General features: G+C 40.3%; 2 protein-coding genes and 1 long non-coding RNA gene across 4 annotated transcripts in view; 2 read left to right on the top strand and 1 right to left on the bottom strand.

Moving 5' to 3' along the window:
* Positions 1-9,266, top strand: part of NPTN (neuroplastin) — a 66,734-nt gene extending 57,468 nt beyond the window's left edge. Inside the window, exons 7-9 of one of the 2 annotated variants that reach the window (XM_040227378.1) lie at positions 6,837-6,846; positions 7,664-7,738; positions 8,261-9,264. In XM_040227378.1, the coding sequence (XP_040083312.1) occupies positions 6,837-6,846; positions 7,664-7,724 (71 nt within the window). In that variant the 3' untranslated portion in view covers positions 7,725-7,738; positions 8,261-9,264. Of the gene's footprint in view, positions 1-6,824; positions 6,847-7,663; positions 7,739-8,260 lie in introns of both variants that reach the window. The other variant, XM_040227377.1, reaches the window with a different exon arrangement.
* REC114 (REC114 meiotic recombination protein) overlaps positions 8,486-19,828 on the bottom strand; it is a 112,345-nt gene continuing 101,002 nt past the window's right edge. The window contains exons 4-6 of the mRNA XM_040227380.1: positions 19,257-19,445; positions 12,103-12,180; positions 8,486-9,513 (exon numbers count right to left, since the gene is read on the bottom strand). Coding sequence (XP_040083314.1) covers positions 9,349-9,513; positions 12,103-12,180; positions 19,257-19,445 — 432 coding nt within the window. The 3' untranslated portion in view covers positions 8,486-9,348. The remainder of the gene's footprint in view (positions 9,514-12,102; positions 12,181-19,256; positions 19,446-19,828) is intronic.
* On the top strand, positions 9,510-12,211 carry LOC120853501. Its single transcript, XR_005718791.1, has 3 exons — positions 9,510-9,600; positions 10,263-10,620; positions 11,150-12,211. It is a non-coding gene; the product is annotated as an uncharacterized LOC120853501 (long non-coding RNA).

Raw genomic sequence — 19,828 nt, forward strand, 5'->3', positions numbered from 1 at the left:
AGTCCTTTCTGCCCTTCAGGCCCCTTGTGGGGAATGGGCAGTTGTCAGTCTCTTTGTTCAGCTCTGTCCTCCTCCAATACAGATCATCAGGCAGATTGAGCTTGAGGAGAATCCAAGTCAAGCCTAGAAGCCACCCCAAGATCGCAGGCCACCTGGCCTTTTCAGGCAGATTTAAGGTATCTGATTGGTTGTCACATGGTTGCCTGGTATAGCCCCTATAGGTAACTGCACCAGTCCAGTCAAACTATTTTTGGGAAAAGCCATGGGAACAGGTCACCCTTTGGTTCCCTTGGTTGGCCCCTTCAGAAGGTTTTCAAGGTTCCTGGTGAAGCAGGCCCCTGCCATTTGGCCTTTTTGTCTGTCTCACAAAGAATGGTGGAGAGCATCTGACGCATCACCACCCCCAGTTAGAACAAATAGGTAAGCAGTACCGCCTGGCATCCCTGCCCAAGGTGGCACTCTCAGGCTGGCCCAGGGTCAGAGAAGGGATTGAATAATAGCAGCAGAACTACAGCCAATTGTTAGGCATTGGAAAGAACAAGAATCTTACATTGATAGACATACTTAGAGTCAGAAAAGGTTCTGGAAGTTTTTGTTTTTTGTTACGGATCTTCCATTTCTAACTCTGATTGTAATTGGCAGGGGAGACTACTGATTAAGACTTGCACCCATAGTACTTCAGATTCCTAACTAGCTCCGCAGCTCCATCCTCCAGCCCTATAACATCATCAGCAAAAACAAATAATTGACCAGCCAACCATGATCACACTTGCCTGTCACTGATTGGACTGGAAGAGTGTGCCCCTAGGCTGAGTGGAGGCCAGCTTTGGGTGACGGGGAGGTTGTCAACTCCAGTCTGGCTGTTCTGGGCCCATGGTCGTGTCCTGGAGTGCTGTGCCCTGCCCCAGAGAGTTGTCTGTTCTTGTGGCTGGCCAGCAGGGTGCACTGCCTGCCGTGTGTGTCCGTGGGGAATGCTAAGGGAGGTCTGGTGCCCCCTTAGAAGGAGTGCAGCCCTGCAGGCACGACAGTGGCTTCAGGTTCTCTGGAAGGACATACCTGAGCGCAGCAGCCACCTCCCGTTCTTTTCCTCTTTGCTCAGCAGCTCCTCAGTCTCTTTGCTTGTACTCGGTAGAGGGAGGATTGTAGTGAGGTTGGTGACAAGGTTTCTTGTTGAAACTAACAGTGTATTTGGATTTCCATCCAAGTGTACATTTAGCAATGAACTAGATGGAGGAATGGGATGGACTCAGCTGGAAGCAGACAGGCCTTTGTAAATTCCTGGGCTTGTTCTGTGCGACCAAGAGTTTCCTGGAATTTTTTACTTTCCTTCTCTTGGGTCCACAGAACTGCTATTCTATGAAGTAAATACTGCTTTCTTAGGCTTATTGTGTATGAGTAATGCTTGTTTCTCGATATTTCTCTTTATTACAAAGTAGGACTTCCAAAGCAGATCTATGTTTAGATCTGAGAGTAAATGGGAAGAGTTTCCTGTCAGTGTGTTTTCAGTGTTGGCTTACTAGGAGTGGTTTTGTCTCACTCCTGAAAAGAGGTTTTTCATTCCCTCTGAATGGTTTTGCTTTGTTAAATATCACCTTTCTTGGCTTCTGTTTTAGAAAGGTTGAGCTGCAAAAAGTCAGTAGAAAAAGGTAAAAATGAGCTTCAAAACTTGATTTTTTAACTTTTAAGACAAGGTTGGCTGCCCCTCTGTTGGCAGAGTGACACATTGGCTTAGCCTGTCCCTGTCAGATTCTAGTCGTTTTTGCAAGAAGCCATTTCACTTACCAGGTTGCTGTCCCAGCATGTATGGAAGACCTCAGTGCTAACCTGAGGAATGGTTAGCATTGATTCCGACAACTGCAAGCACCTGCCCAAGGTAGCAGCTATCTTTTTTTTTAAGAGCTCTATGGCTGTTGAACACAAATGGGGATCAGTTTCTAATAAGAGACATCTGTGGCCAGCAAAACTCATGAACAGCTTCCTAAGGGGAAAATACTTCTTTTAAGATAAATTATTATGGAGAATGAATGAATCCTATGTAAAAGAGATGACTGCAGGGTAAGTGCAAAGTAAAACCTTCTTGCTCTAGTGTCTTAGAAAAATGCTGTGATGCAAGCGGCTTTTACTTTGTTGTGGAATTGGGGTGAAAAATCTGGGATACTGGGATTATTGCAGTGTTTGCCTTCTTTCCATTCCCGCCCTGATAGCCAGCACGGTCCAGGCTCCATTCTCTGTCATGTCCCTTGCCCTTGCTTGAGCATTTCCATCCCATAGTTTTCTCCTTTGTCTTCCTCCCTCTTTTTCTCAGACTCCTCCCTATTCCTGCCCTCCCCTTTTTTCTTTTCTTCTGGAAGTAATTTTTTTAAAAAAGTTCCTCCATGACTTTTCCTTATGCTGTGTCTTTTTCTTCTTTAGCCAGTTTCCCCTCAACTCCTGTGCAATTCACAAGAGCAAACTCACCTCATGTGCTTTCCTCCCATCTGCCCTGCCTCAGATTTACATACAGATATATGCATACACTCCTTTTGGGAATGAATGAAGAGGTACATTATACCTGATACAGATTTGGAATTTTAGAGGTGATAAATTTTTTACCTATCAAATGACCGTTCATAGCTCTGTGTTGACTTACTTATACCATTGTGAAAATTGTTTTGTTTTTTTTTAAAGAGGCCTGACATGCTTTTTCTCTGCCAATGGTTATACTATTCTCAAGATACAGCAATAATGTATTTCTAACTCAACCTTTTTTATATGAAAAAAGTTTATATAAAAGTCATAGTATTCATATTTGGGCAGTTTGTGAGTTTTTTGTAACTTAGCACTATATTAGAAAAGCACTAAGTGAATAATACAGAAGTATAGAAACACACAAATTTCAACTTACATAGTTCAGCCTAAGTTTCACTAGAAAAGCAAATACTGCCTTAAATTTCTCACATAGAAAATACTTAGGGTTAAGGTTTAGCAGCTTTCAAAGGCCCATGACTTTTTGTCTACTAGAAAAAGTGGAGTATTTTTAGGACATTTTGTAAGTGAAACTTATATCTAAATCCCTTGGGTCCCTATTATGGTGTCTTTGAGGATTAGTGCCCCAGTAGGTTGTCTTGTACGTAGATTATCTGCTTGTCACCTTTTACTGCCGATATTTTTAGTAACAGATGAATCATGGAACCAAGTGAGGGCTTTGTTTTTTGTTTACTCACCTCCTGACTACATTCTTTGAAAATGTTAAATGATATTTCTCTAAAAAGACTAAATACGACTAGCATCCCTCTAGTCTTCTATCCACCTTACTGCTGGACACATGTTTGGAGCACACCTTCTGTGTTGGTTTCCTGCTGACTGAACCCAGAGGGTGAATAGAGTATGCTTTCAGCTCTCCCCAGTACCCTGAAGAGATGGGGAGTGAGCCTGCTCAGCTGTTGGGGCCTTCAGTTCTACTGCACATTTTACTGACCTTGAATGAAAACAGAAGCTGATTTAAGAAAAGTGTTGGCATCAAAAAGAGTCTTCTACATTCACCATTAGGGAGATAACCTTTATAAGCGAGTATAGGCACTTTTCCTTTAAGTTACTGGTACGAAAGATATTTGCAGTTTTGTGGGAACCATTTTTAGTGGCTGTGATATATCCAAACTCTCTTTGACACTTCAGAATTAAGAGCTAGTCTAATGTGCCAAAATCAATTAGATGATCAAAACATTGGTAGCATATGAAGCTTTACAAAGGCCAGGAATGTTGGGAAAGAAATAGGAATTTAAAAAATGATATGTGAAACACGTGTTGTCTCTTAAGCAGGGGTCATCTGAGCCAGTAACAAGTTACCTTTGAAGAAAATATAATAGGACTGAACAAGGAAGCAAATTGGAAGTAATTGTTAATCTTTCTTGGGTTTTGTGCTACTCTGCTGAGATCTGGCAAAATTTAAGTGGTTTTAGAAACCATAAAAACCTCATCCTCAGTGAGATGAGGCAGTGAAAAAGGAGCTTTGACCAATCAACTCATTTTGACATTAAAGCCATCTTTTTTGAGATGGTGGTATATCAAGTAAGCTGCTATTTACTAGGCATCACAGAGCACCCTTCCAGATTCTGGGGCAATGTAGGCGAAGGGGAGTGAGGGTTCTAGTGCATTCAATTGGGTAGACAACATTTAGCTGAATCAGTGCGTGAAACAGCCCCACCAGGAACTTCACTCATAAGATGGATTCCAGAAGCATCTTGTTTCCATTATCCCCCAGCCCTCTTCCTCATCTAGTCAGTGGCTGTGAGTAATACCCAGCTGGAGAGAATAGTCATTGTTTAAGTGGCTGTCTTTTGGCCTGAGGGTTTGGGGGTATGTTGATACTTGTCGGTTACTATGACTTCTTTTTTTTCCCCCCTCAATTGCATCAAACCCTTAAAACATGGTGGTAAGTGAGTGATATGCATGCTTTTGGAGTTTGTTTAATCTCCGCTTCAGTCTATACGATGCACAGTTCATAATGTTAACACTTTTCTTCAAGTTTACTTCATTCACTTTCACAACTAATTTGGATTTCAGTTTGCTGTTTAATCCTCATTTACTTTAATTTTCGTACCTTTTTTCTGTAGTTCTGTTCTTTCCCTCTCTGCCGATTTCCCTGTTAGAGGTCAAGTTGTTATTTTGTTTGACCTGTAAAGAGAGAGTGGTACTGCAGATAGTGGTTCAGGTTAGGGAAATGGGAGACTTGAGGCTCTTTGTTCCTTGTAAATGTGAAAGTGAATTTGGGGAGAGAGACGAAGGGGCTGTGAGATGTAGACACTATTGTGAACAGCAGCTGCTCCCACTTGCAGGCATGGTGGCAGCTACACGAGAGCCACTCTTGCTAAAACCCTTTCATGCAGCCCTTTTGCACGTTAATCGGCTTGTTGGGCTGGGAAATGACGTTATTAGTCAGGCACCAGGGTGTACATACATCCACATTACTGAAGAAAGAAAAGCTCATGGTGTGAAGTGCTTGGGTTGGTGCTGACAGTGTCACTCTTTGAAAAGATGAGCTTGGCGGGATCGCGATTCCCTCTCCCCTGCTTTTTTTTCTCTTAAAATTGGGAGTAGATTGGTGATATTCTTGAATCAGCTATCTTGCTTTAAAATTTTGTGTTTTCGGGTACACAACCAGAGCACTGAAAATACTCTTCGTCTGCCCCCGTCAGTCCTGCAGTGCTTAGTTCCTAGCATGTAGCTGAGCTGGCGTGGCCGGGGCGCTGAGAGCGTTGGGCGGTTGCGCTGAGGATCCAGGCCAGGCTCGTGTGTCTCAGTGCCCGATGCATCTCTGTACAATTCCACCGTATAACAGCGCACAGCTGTCTTGGGTGTCTTAAGTCTTAGTGCGTTCTCTGTACTGTTCAATAGTGTGCTGTTTTTAGTAGTAGAATCCTGTGGACACTGGTGTGTCACTAGCCTATTGTTTTGGCTGATAAGTCATCGGTTTGTGGTTAGTTTTGTTTCTGTTTTTGTTATTTTTTGTTATTTTTTGTTTTGTTTTTTTTTTTTGAAATCTTTTTTGCTCCAGTCACTGTGTGTGCTGGCGGTGGCTTTGCCTCTCCGTTGCCTCGAAGGAACAGGTGGAGCAATGTCTCCCTCTGACAGACATTACTCCTGACGTGTGCTCCTGCAGATGCCTACACTGAGACTGTAATCTCCATAACTGCTTCATGTGCACCAAGCCCCCTTGTGGAATCCTGCTGAGAGTTTTTCTAGAAGCCTTCAGTTCTGAATCATTTAGTCTACCTGACTTTTGTACAATAAAAAGAAACTAAGAGCACTTAACTTGTTCCCCCACCTTTATGGGCCTTTTAAAAAATCTTGTGTGTCTGTGTACATATATATATACACACACACACACACACACGCACACACGCACATATATACACACACACATATAACCCTGATTAAAGGGAACCAAGTTGCCCTTAGTTGAACCAGGGAAGAAAAACTTGGTGAAAAACTTGGTAAAAAACTTGGTAAAAAACTTAGTAAATCAGAATCAGAAAATACCAATTTAAGAAGGCACCTAAACTCAGATAATGTAAGTGTTTTGATTAAAAAAAAAAAAGATAACTCATGGCTCATCTGGGTTCTGGTTTTGGCCAGGGCACAAGAATGAGCCTATTTTTCTGTCTGAAGTCTTTTCTAGAGAGATGTCAGCACTACTCAGCTTTCTCTGGTCTGTCATAGAGCATCTTCTGGTCTGCATACACTTGCTGCTGCCACAGCCCAGCCTGACTGACCCACTATTAGGTTGAACTGTTGTGGCTTCCTCTATCTTATTCTCCAGACTAGACTCTCGTAAAGATTACAGAACAGCAAGAACAGTGTCCTGTGGGGAAGAGAGGATGTGTGGCTAAACGTATGGCACATACACATCCATCTTACTTTGCAGGATAGAGTCAAAACTATGCATGCCTTCACCACAAGAAAACAAACAGCAGGATTTTACAACTGAAATGTTGGTTTGTCTTCTCATCTATTTAAGAGTGAACCACTGGAACTTGGGGACAAGATGAGTATAATAATATTGCAGCCTATCTGTCCGCTACAGTTGCAGTTTTTCATGACAAGCATTCAAAGTGTTAACTAAAACCATTGAAACAACATACCTGCCATTAAAAACCTGAATCTAGAAATAATAACTCCATGAGTGTTTTGCACCTCCAGATGGAATGGCCTTGAATAAATGCTATGAATAGCCATGTTTGCCACTTGCCGTTTGCTGTTCTATTAACCCTGATGCAGAGTCTCACAGTTTTCTCCCTTCTTCTCCTGTCTCTCAATGGATTATTAAAACCTGGATACCTGTGTAGACGATGAACCAGCTGGGCCAATGTAAGTACTTCGTTGGACTTTGGTTCAGTAGTTTCTGGTTGGGTTATTTTATATTTACAGTTTAATTAAAGGGCATAGCTCAGATTGTAGGGGAAGACAGTGAATGGAAAGCAATGTTGCAGTGTAGACTTCTTGGCTGGACATGGAGCTGACTGATAGCCCTTTGACTCCCAGGACAGGCTGTACAGTTTTGTTCTTAGTAGCAATATAAAGTAGAATACCATGCAAAAAAAATGTTTAAAATTTTGAACACTCCATATGTTTAAATTGATAGTGTGGGGGAAATGACCATTATATCTGAGGCGTCAGGTTTTATTCAAGTTAGACTATAGCATGGATAAACTGCCTGGCTCCATTAAATTGTGGGTATTCAAGAGAGACAGAACTACAAATTTTGAATCAGTCCAAGATTTGCAGTCTTTCATAGAGCTGGGGACTAAGAAGTCAGAGGCAGAAGTGTGCCCAAATTAGTTAAGTGCCAGAGAGCACAGCACTGCCTGTATATAATTAAGAAGAGACAAGACAGTGGTTTTAAGTAGAGAAAAAACTAATCACTCACTTTTGTCGTAATTATAGTTTATAAATCAAAGCCCATGTTACCTGGGTATTATCTGCCTTGGGAGTCAAAAGGATCGATTAAGGTTGTAGGCACTTTATACAGGGTGTATTAATTGTGTATTAATATCGTGCAGTAAAATTTCTTACTATACCAGGGATGGCAGTAAGTGAAAGAGTCCCTGTATTTCCATGTGTTATACTTTGAAAAGTTACTACTGACCTTGAGTTTAACTCTTGTAATGCAATTTTTCCTCCAAAGGAAAACCAACTCTACCAACAATCACAAAGATAAAAACTTGCGCCAGAGAAACACAAATTAAATACTACTTATAATGTAAGTATGGACTTCTAATTTTAGAAGTTTTAAGTTATATTCAAATGAATGTGCCTCTTTTGACTTTATCACAAAGTCTTCAATAGCTGATGTTATGTTGCAAGATCTTTCAGTTGATTTCAGAGCTTCCAATACTGATGGAACAAGTTGTCTGTCCAGTGAAGCAACTGGAAAGGAACATTTTCAGCTGAGTTGTAAAAAACATAGATGATTTTCAGAGTGTGTATGATGTTTCAAAGCATCACCTTACCACTTTACTTCTTTAAAAAGAGGTAAAAGTTAAATTGTCACCTTCTTAGGTGGATTATTCCTGAGGCCAGTTGGTCCCACTTTGCTTCTGGGGGCAAGGCAGAAATGGTGGCCAGGCACAGCTGGGCCAGAGTGCCTACTGCTTAGGCACATGGAGATCAGAATTTCACACCACATCCCTGAGCATGCTGTTTGAACCAAAGCTTTATGTGTTGCTTGGTGTACTATTAAGTAATAGTGTATGTTCCCTTTTAATTTCTACTTTCTTCACAGATCTTTAGGTTCCTGAAACTGGTGGCACCATGACCTGCTAAATTTTCTGCTTGGACCTCTTTGGTTCTTTCCCCTTTGAAGTGAGCAGCACCACGATGACTGTCTAAAGCATGCCTTATTTAGCCTCTCCTGTAAGGGTGATCTAGCCAGGTACATTTTAAACAATGCTTCAGTGTAGAAGGTGTAAACTATTTTGGGCTTGATGTGCTGTGAATGTTGCTTTTATTTTTTTGTTAAAATATTTAAATAGAAGTGAAAAGGTGACCACTGAGGGTCAGATCATGCATGCGCCATTTTTTACTTAATGAAGCTGTTAAATTGGCAAAGCTCTAAAATGCACTGCTGCCATCTAGTGATACATTTTTGTAAAGTACCGCAAAACATACAGATATATACAGTATATAAATATATATATATATATTTATATTTTTGGGGGTGGGAGAAATCCAAAATAAATGCTTGTTTCATTTTTAAGCTGCTGATACTCATTCCTTATTGTATGTTGTCAGATGAGGAAACTGTTCAGTTCTGGTACATAAAGATGAGTAATATAAACTGAAATCTATAATTTTAAGGGCTTAACATGACTTTAATAAGAAGCTGGAACAGTTCACTGAATGGATATAATGAATTACAGTATATATGTATGATTGCTTTTAAAGTGATTATTTTTTCTTTTGTTAAATCATGTAAATTCCTAAATCCTTTTGCAATGATGTGTTAAAACCTAACTGTACATTCAGTTAAGGCAGACTTTTATAATTTACCTTTTGTTTTCAATGATCTTGAAATGTTAAAGCATGGTATTCTATGCAACTAGTTATTCTTTGAGGTTGACACTGTATTTTTTCATTGATTGAGTGTAGATTTTCACGCCCAGCAGGGTTCTCACGCGGTGCATAATTGGTAGATGCATGTACTTGTGTTTTGTGTAATTGCTGAAGTGCAATGATGTAAAAAAAAAAGTGGATTCACCTGTTTTTAAAAATAAAACTGATAAAAGGTGTTGGAATAATACTCTTTATTCTCTGTAATCTTAGGAGGAAGCCTTTTTTCCCATTGCTCCCAATTTCTGTATGTACACAGACTTAATCACTCAGCCCTGTCAGCTTTTTTAGTTCCTTTTCCACTTCTTCCACAAATGCCGGGAAGTTCTGATCCATGAGGCACAAGCGTAGAAAGGGGCCTAACCCTTCCGCTTTCCATGCAGATTGTTCATACACAAGTGGCAGCTCCTCTGATGCCATGAGAGACTGTGGGGATTCCAAAAGAGTAGTTTATTAGAGATTACAGAGGAAAGCAACAGCCTGAATACTAGAACACAGAAAAACTGCCTTAAGGTAAGATTTGGGAAGTAAGACACCAAAAATTAGTGTTAATTAGCTTTGCAAGTTCCAAGTTCCTTTATATAATGTTTCTAAATATACATACAAAGTGAGATAAACTTGTATCCTTAAGTATTTCAAGTATACTAATAAAGTGATTTGCAAAGATACTGACCGCTTTAATGAAGAGTACAGTGCTGATTAAGTTTGTAGATTGAGAAGTCTATCAATGAATGAACTCCACTTAGTTCATCCTTCCCACCTAATAGGTGGAAGAATGAGTGTGAGCTGTTCATCATATGAAAATTCGATTCTGAATGTAATAAAGGTTACAAACTGACTATCCCAAGGACACAGCTCGCTGTCTTTCTCTGGTTCTGTCCATGAGGCTTGACAAGTAGAGGCCTGTGTCCATTGCTACAATCAAGGCAGAACATTTCCATCACCCCCAGAAATTCCCTCATTGCTATCTACTCTTATTGTCAAACCCTCAACTCTTAGCAACTATGATCTGTCCTCCACACTGTATATAGTTTTGCCGTTTCCGGAATGTCATATAAATGATGTCATGTAATACTGCACGCTTTTCACATACTTATTTGTCATCTCTCTGTCTTCTTTGGTAACCTGTAGTATTTTAAAATCAGTTGACTAAGCTGCCAATATTTAAACATTAGGAGAGTTCAAAGAAAAGTCTGACCGTGCTTGGCAGTTTGGAAGATTAGGCAAAAGATGCACCGACCCAAGCAATGAAGACTGCTTCAGCTCCATGTGTGGTCCACCTACTTCTGAGCCTTGACTTAGCCTTCTTATTCACTCCTCATGTTAATTCTACTAGGTAGGTAGGTTTTCTACCCTTTCCATGGATTGCATGGTTTGGTGTATATGTATACAGTTGACATTTCTCAAGGAACTATCTATAATAGAAACTGACTTTTCTAAATTCAAACCAGCTTTTCAGACTGTCTAAAGGTAGAAAGAAGAAAATGAAAGTCAAATGAAGCCTGTTCTCCAGCGAGAGCCACTATTAACATGGTAGCGTGTCTCCTTCCAAACTTATTTTGTGTGTATGTCTTTACTGCAAAAGTCAAATCATGTGTGCTGTTTTGTACCCTTTAAAAAACAATGTACTATGAATATCTTCCACTGTCAGCAGATTCAGACAGACATCACTTTTTATTGACTATATTTTATCCCACTTATGGTTATGGCCCTTTTTAACCACTCAGTATCCCATTAGTGGATAATTGTTTCCTATTTTGTTACTATTAAAATTACTGACAAATATCTTTGTATGTATATTTGTGTAGATGAAATGGTATTATAGGTAATAAGATACTGAATTTTATCTACATTGCTAAATTGCTTTCAAAGAATTTTACCCATTTATATTCAAAGAATGACTTGTCTAGAAGGTTATAGCAAACAAGTAACATATCCGAGCTTCTAGCCTGATGCTTTCTTTATACATGGTTCTATATAATGTAAATAAACTGGGCCAAGGTTCGTCTTTTGTAACAACTGATACTTCCTGAGTAAGGATATCACACCCTGCTCTGCTCAGGCTTTTCTGTGGCTTAGTCACTCTGATTCAGTTAACCTATAATCCTGGTGGAGAAAACAAGGTTACAAACCGGGAACTATGAAGTCTGCCCTGCTTCTGATCAACGAGGTTTCTAAATTTTTTCTGTCAATAGTTGCTGACTTACTAAAAGAAATAGACATGAATTCTTAATTTAGTCTTAATTTTCAAGTTTTAAAATCTGTGACTGCCCATTTATTTTGCCTGAGTGGTGTGCCAGGTGGAGAAAACAACCCATATCGTCTTTCTTACACCACTGCTAGCAAAGTAGAAAGGAGATTTATGGAAACTGGATATTGATGAATTCCATGCAGGATTTTAGGGAAAGCATAAACTGTTGGCTGAGAACCTGCTGTCACGCACAGCAGGGAACGCAGTGAGGAGACCAGCCTCAGGAACCCTGAGCCTAAATAGTTCTGCAAGAGTGTTTGGTAACAGCAAAATTCAAGTGGAGAGGCCATGTCCAGTTCTGTGGTAACAGAGTGGAGTCTTCCTGGGGCTCCATACATCCTTAACCTGAGATCCTCACACTGAAGATCTGCCCCTACAGAAACCATGGTTGATCCGACTTAAAATTCATATTGCTAGTTGTCTTAGAAGAGTTTCCAAATTTCATTTCCAAAGTTAAACTGAAATTCTTAGCTTTATTCCTCTTTTAGGAAGGTGGTGAATAAATTTTTCATCTCACATGTTTAAAGTCTACCATTATAGACCACTTTCTTTTATTTCCTCAGGAAGATGGTTCTTCAGTATGTGCCATCATGTCTAATCTCACAACAAGTATAGGTGGAAATGGCCTGTCTCTGTCTTTATCATCTTCTATAGTAACATTTTAAGTTACTATTCTAGAACAGTGGATTGAACAGAGGGATACAAAATTCTTTGGGATCACTGTTTTTCCTGACATGAAAACTGAATATGGAAATAGGCCCCACCTGAGCTACCCCGGCCACTGAGCTCCTTCCTCCTGGACTGCTTGTGCCAGCTGGTACCCACCGCTGCTGCTCTGAGTTCTGCAGTGAAACAACGTGCAGTTAGGAGACTGGCTGACTGAAGAAGCGGAACACATGCGTTAACGTTAAAATCAGTAAAGGTTCTAAAGTCATTGTGGGTGTAGTCTGTCCTGGTTTAAGCTTGGCTGTTATCTGCTTTACCACAGCAGAGATACAGAGATAAAATTTGAGGCGCCTGTCCTGTGCCTGGCGTTCCTTATGTCTCACAGGCTGGTAACGCCTTTTCCTGCCTGACACCATGGTATACTTCTGTCTTAAGAGGCCCAGTCCAGGACCATGTGCTGGTACTGGAGGGCAGTGGATATTGCCCAGCTTCTGATAATCATGATTTGTCACCTTCTATAAATTATTACTCGGGTAATATACACGTTCCTTGTAGAAAAGCAAAATGGGGGCAGGGGAAACACTATAGTTGCAAGATAACCATATCTTGTAACTTTTTAAAAAATCTCATTTTAGACATTTCTGAGGTTATGAATAAGTTCTTCTGTTAGTAAAATTCCCAGATATATTCATTCAACAATGTTGTGTCTACTGTGTCGACATTGGGATGAAAAAAGGAAGGGAGCCACAGGAAACAAGCTAGAGGTCTGGCCCGCAAGAACCCACAACCCAGTAAGAATCTAGCAAGTAAGACAGCTTGAATGCAGCTGAGGAAGTGCTGGCATGGAGGGGAGTGTAAGACTTCAGGCTTGCAGTGGAGGGCAGTACAGGAAGGGTGTGTGTGTTAACAAGCACGAGGGGTAGGAATGCTCCAGAGCCCGAGCTACTTCTTATGGGAGGGGCTGTTCTTGAGAGGAACTCAGGATGTTTTCTAGGCAAACAGAATGAACAAGGTGTAGGAGAAAGCCTGGAGGCATAAGAGGCTGCTTCTACCTAAAAAAAGCTTCTCCAAGAGCCCCACCACCCTTCTTTCCTAGCCACATGTCTGCAGGCTTAGTTGTGTTCTGGATAGCAGTGGCACTTAAAGTACTAATCTGCAGACAGTTGTGAGCTGGTGGTATCACACAGGGAGAATCCAAGACCCTCCCTGGAAGATGTGTATCAGCAGTATGTTCTGACTGCCAAAGTAAATGTCCTGCTAATTTCAGTGGGTGTTAGCAGAAATCTGTATCTGGAGGCACCAAAAATGGGGTGGTGGGACCGAGAGGAAGAAAAACAAAGGAAAGAAAACTAGTCAGGAATACTAAATGAGCTAAAAGGTCAGAGGCTTTACTGAGTCTGGAATCCTTGGGCAAACCCCATTTTCCTTCATCTAGAAAAGTCCGATTCCACTGCCTAGTGTTTCTTCCAGCTCTGAAGTTTTCCTAGGAGACATCAGTTCAGCTCACACCATGTTTTCAAACAACTAGGAAAGACTAACCAAAATTCATATGCCACTGATCTACAGCCAAATGTGATGGAAGCAGTGGAAGTCAGTAGGATGGCTCTAAGGACTGGACAGTCCACCTGAGTGCACACAGATGGCAGGTGCTATGCACACAGGAGTGAGCCCTTGGCTGCCACCTCCTGGACTTCTAGTGCTAACAGAGGAAGAACTAGGAACTGTCATAGGCTGGGTTGCCTCAGAAGCCCTCAGGTTGAGAAACACCTGGTTAGGCCACAATTAGCAAAATTACAAGGCAGAGGCAAGCCAGGAAGTGACTCAAGAACCTGAAATAAAAAGATACGGAATTACCTTTAATTGGCAAAAAAAAAAAAAAAAATTATTTTAGACAAAAGTAATACAGGTACTGGGAAAAAGACACCTGAATGAGGAGGCCTCTTAAAGCTTGGCCAGAGCTTGCACCTCTGGAGCTGGATTCTGAAAAAGGGAGCATGATACCAAATTTGAACAGCAGCAGCTAAGGGCAAGCCTTAGGAGTTTTCGTCTCCTGCTCTGTAGCCTCAGACACCTCATCTCACTATGGCCCTACTGACTGGTGAGTGCTGACCCTTGATAATAAAAGACTGGTATGCTTATTTGTTCACCTGCAAAGCAAGGCAGATCTGAAAAGGTAACAGGACTGGCAGTAATAATGAATCCTCTTAAGTATTTGCCAGGAATTGTCCTAGGTGCTTTATAGACAGAATTTCGGTCTCACTACATGGTAAGTGACTTGCATGAGAACACATAGCTACTAACAGGGCAAGGATTCAAACCTAAATCCATTTGGATTCCAAAGCCTATGGTCTTTTGTACAACACTCTACATCTCATCTACCCAGAACACCAAACTATAGATCCAAGGAGGCCTTGAATACAGAATCAAGAAAAGACATGAACATTTTCTAGCCACTTTGGGGATGTTTCTACCTTGGTGTTTGGGATGAGCTTAAATAGAGAGCCAGGGCCTTCATCTGCCACTGTAGTTAACGACCCACAGCCTACTTTAAGGTACTGTTTCAGTTTTTCTTTTCATACTTAGATAGTTGTATTTAGGTTCTACCCTGATGTGTGTATGTCTTTACTATATATATGTCATGTATATCATTACCTTTATGGGGCATTCCGGACCTAGTTCCCAAATTCTGGGACCCTGTTTGGTTCCTATTGCACCCCATGCATGCACTGGGTACTATAATCTCAGTCTAATAGCTGGTCAGTGACACCTACAAAGAAAGGTGATCTATTTAAGGGGTAAAGGATCGTTAAGCAACAAAGTATCTTATAATAAGCCACATCATTCCATTTTTAGAGAGGGGATTCTTAATAGAAGCTGATGAGGCAGAATGTTTTAAATTAGATCCAAGGTTTGTAAGAAAACCAGCTTTAGTGTTAAGACATGTTCACAAAAAGTCATGCAGAAACAAATGAACGGGAAGAATTCTTAAACATTAAAATATGATATGGCAAACTAAATATAATCAAAGGGAAACCATACAGTACTTGTTTAAAGAAAAACTTTTTATGATAAATAATATAAAATCTGTTTGCCCCAGATACGCTATGAAAAGAAAGTTGGTGATAAAACAGTAAAAATGAATTGTCTTGGCCCAGTTAGTTTAAGGGGAACTTTCAGGATGAAGTAATGGAAAGCCAGGTTTGGAAAGTCATTGCTCAAAATAGAAAATAAAAAACCCAGCCTGAAACTGGAATTTCATCCTAAGAGCAGAGGTAGCTTATGCTAGCAGCATGTGGGACTAAATGCTTGAAGATGTACCTGCAGGAGAAATTCTGTAACTGATTCTCAAAAGTTTTATCACAAGACTCCTTTACATTCCTACAAACTACTGAGGCCCTCAGACAGCTTTTGAGTTACATCTATCTGATATTTATATGTCAGGAATTAAAAGTTTTAAATATTCATTTAAAATTAAAAATCTATTATATGTTAGTATTAAAAACATTAATGAAAATAACTTTCCTAACAAAAATATAATTTTTGCTATTCTCTTTTAATATCTAGCTGGACTCTCATATCTACTTCTGCACTCAATCTGACAACATGTTGCTTTGGTTGAAGTACATAAAATCTGGCTTCATACAGATATATAGATGGAAAAAGTTATTTTTTAAAAATGTTTTCAGCTAATTGTGGATACTCTTTGATCTGACATCAAAATTCAACAAGTGATAGTTTCTTAAAGGCTAGTTTCAACACAGAATCTTAAATCATAGCAATGAACTTTTTATACTCGTTATATTAAAATCCTTTGGTCTGTGGAATCTCTGGACTGGTTTCCATAGCAGTTGTGCCGGTTTACATTCCCACCAAGAGTGCGCCAAGGGTCCCCTTTTCTCCATGCCTTGTCTTTTTGACAAGAGCCACTGTGATAGGTGTGAGGATATCTCATTGTGGTTTTGATTTGCATTTCCCTGATGATAAGTGACACTAGCATCTTTTCACGTGTCTGCTAGCTATCTGTATGTCTTTGGAAAAATGTCTATTCAGGCCTTCTGTCCATTTTATAATTTTTTTTTAAATGTTGATTTGTATGAGTTCTTTTGAATATTTTGAATAGTAACCCTTTATCAGATATACCATTTGTAAATATCTTCTCCCACTTAGTAGGCAGCCTTCTTAATTTTGTTAATAGCTTCCCTTGCGGTGCAACAGTGATCACAAAAAACAGTGATTTTTTTTTTTAGTTTTGCTTTTATTTCCCTTGCTTGAGGAGATCCATAAAAATATTGCCAAGATGTCAAAAAGTGTACTGCCTATGTTTTCTAGGAGTTTTATGGTTTCAGGCCTTACATTTAAGTCTTTAATCCCTTTTGATTTTATTTTTGTATGATTTTATATGGTATGAGAAAGTCCAGTTTTCCCCAACACCATTTATTGAAGAGAAATTAAAAAACAACAACAAACAGGACTAGCGTATGATACAGTAATCCCAGTTCTGGGTATTTTTCCAAAGAAAATGAAAATATTCAAAAAGATATATGCACCCCTGTGTTCACTGCAGCAATATTCACAGTAGCCAGGATGTGGGAGCAGATTAACCCTAAGTGTCTATTGATAGATGACTGGATAAAGAGAATGTGGTTATTCAGCCATAAAAGAGATCTTGTCACTTGTGACAAAATGGATGGACTTAGAAGATATTATGCTAAGTGAAGTAAATCATAGAAAGACAAGTACTGTATGCTTTCACTTATATGTGGAAATTAAAAGGCATGGATAAACAACTAGACTCAAAGACAGAATAAACAGGAGAGGGGAATGGGACAGTAAAATAGAGAAACAGGTGAGGGAAGTTAACAGGCACAAAAACAAACAGAATCCAGTGATTGAGCTCACACTTCGGATCTTTCGTCCATGTGTGGTTTTGTAGCACCATGTATTTGCCACTTGAAAAATACTGGTTCACTGGGTTGTACAGGTCTTCCACGTGTTGGAACATTTTGTGATGTAGTTATTTTAAAAATCATGTTCATTACCCATACCATCAAGAAAGTCTTCTGGGTTAGGAAGCTGTGAAGCTCAAGTGGCAGGTACAAGTTTTCCAAGATCCTAATTTTCACTTGGAAAGGTTATTTCATCATTGTCAATAAATACTATCAATTGTTTTCTTGAAGTACTTTTCTTGTAGTTACTTGAAGTAACTACATTCACTTGAGAAAATGTCCACTAGCCACCCAAATCTAAATAATCATAGTTCATCTGTTGTTAAGTAATAATGGTGTTCCATAAAGAGAAGCTGGTTCAGTACCCAGTGCTGTCATACAGGTGCTTTCCTAGGAGGAAGCTATCGTGCTTCAGAACGCAGATGGTTTTGTTGGTTCTTACTGCAGTGACAGTGAAGAAAGAACATGACTACTGGTACAGCTAGCTGCCACTGCCTTGATCTATGCTAAGGTGAGAGCAGCTTTGCTCACACTGTTTCTGTCCCATTAAATAACAAGTATCAATGCAGGAAGAGACAAATAATATGTGAGTATTATGGCAAAAATAATGTGGACTTTGTGGATTCCTGAAAAGGTATCAGGGAAGGGTCCATGGATCATACTCTGAGAACCACTCTACTATAGTAACACCCATGATATACCTGAGACTCCCAGCTAATCTAATTTCTAGCCTTATATGTACCTACAGTGAGAATCAACCTTGAATTAAAAAAATAACTCAGTGTCTTCTCTGGAATAATGTCTATTCAAGTCCTCTGCCCATTTTTTAATCAGATTGTTTTATTTGATACTGAGTTGTATGAGTTCTTGTTATTTTGGGTATTAACCCTCTACTGGATGTATCATTTGCAAATACCTTCTCCCACTCACTGGGTTGTACAGGTCTTCCACGTGTTGAAACATTTTGTTCTGTTGATGATTTTCTTTACTATGCGAAGCTTTTTAGTTGGATTTAGTCCCATTTGTTTATTTTTTGCTTTTGTTGCCCTTGCCTGAGGCAAATGAAAAGATGCTCAACGTCACTCATCATCAGGGAACTGCAAACCAAACCACAAGATAGTACCTCACAACTGTCAGAATGGCTGTCATCAGAAAGACAAGAAATAAGTGTTGGTGAGGATGTGGAGAAAAGGGAACCCTTATGCACTGCTGGTGGGAATATAAATTGGTACCTACTATGGAAAACAGTATGGTGGTTTCTCTAAAAATTAAAAACAATTATCATATGATCTGATAGTTCCACTTCTGGTTATTTATCCAAAGAAAACAAAAACTAATTCAAAAAGATATTTCCCCCTTATGTTTACTGCAGCATTGTTTACAGTGGCCAAGATATAGAAACAACTAAGTGTCTGTCAATAAATGACTGGATAAAGATGAGGTATGTGTGTGTATATGTATACACACACACACTGGAATATATACAAAAATGAGGTGTGTGTGTATATACAGGGTGGGCCAAAAAGTTCATTTAGGTTTTTCCCTATGATGTTACAGAAAAAGCTGCATGAACTTTTTGGCCCACCCAATATATACACAATAAAATATGTAGTATCTAAAAACAAATATAAAATGACTCGTAAACACAGAGAACAAACATGGCTGCAGACCTGGCGGGATAGGCAAACCAGGTGACTGAGATTGTGAATCACAAACTTCAGTTACCAATGAATGGGCTTCCCTAGTGGTCCCGGGGTTAAGAGTCCCCCTGCCAATTCCCGGGACAGGGCTGCGGGCCCTGGTCTGGGCCCCCACATGCGGTGGAGCAGCTAAGCTCATGGGCCACACCTTCTGAAGCCCACGCGCCTAGAGGCTGTGCTCTGCCACGAGAGGCTGCTGCAGTGAGAAGCCCGCTCCCGGCAGCCAGAGGAGACCAGCCCGCCCAGCACTGAAGACCCAGGGCAGCGAGAACTAAGGAAGCCTTCTTTAAAAAATTAAAAACAAATGAGTCATAGGGATATAATGTACAGCACAGGGAATATAGTCAGTAATACTGCAATGCTTTTGTGTGCTGACAGATGGTAACTAGATGTTGCGATCATTTTGTAATGTATAAAAATATCAAATCACTATATTGTATGCCTGAAACTAACACCATAATTATATGTATGTCAATACAAGTCAGTCGGTCAACCTTAGATATCTTTAGGCGACAAGTGTGGTGGACTCGGCAAATCCCACTGTGGTTTTGGCCCCCACAGAGCATTCCCTTCTCAGGTTTCTGATCCGCCTGCTTGCGTACTTACGCCATACTGTGGCAGGATGCTCTGCACACAGCCCTTCCCTTGGCCAGGGCTTGGCCTGAACTGGCTGATTCCGTCGGGCACCTGGACGGTGATGTACTGGGCTAGGTTCTGCACGCAGCTGTAGCAGTGTTCCAGTGCCTGCTCTCTGGAGCTTCCACTAAACTGTACCCGGAACATACGACTCTTGTTCTGTGTGATAAATCAAAAGTTATCCTCAGCAACCCTCGTCATATCACTTTACTTCTATTTACTGTGGGGTCTTCCCTTTGTTTGCAGGGGAAGGGGTGTCAATAAGGGAGCAGTTACCCTAGACTGTTGATATGGGCATAGAAAAGCCATTAGTTTTCTTTTCCCTTTTGGGAGGTGTGCCTCATAATCTATTCATTTCCTTCAAGGGACTGACATCAGCAAAAATGGAAAAGCCCATCATAAAGACTAGGAAGGTTGCTATACTGGCTGCAGTAAAAGATCCATGTTTCATCTTACTTTGGAACAAAGATTGCATACCGTCTGATTGCTTAGGTGGAGAATCAGTGAAGCTAACAGTCCTGGCTGAACAAAAATTTCCAAAC

This window comes from Oryx dammah, unplaced genomic scaffold, assembly GCF_014754425.2.
Source record: "Oryx dammah isolate SB20612 unplaced genomic scaffold, SCBI_Odam_1.1 HiC_scaffold_26, whole genome shotgun sequence".
NCBI classification, from domain to species: domain Eukaryota; kingdom Metazoa; phylum Chordata; class Mammalia; order Artiodactyla; family Bovidae; genus Oryx; species Oryx dammah.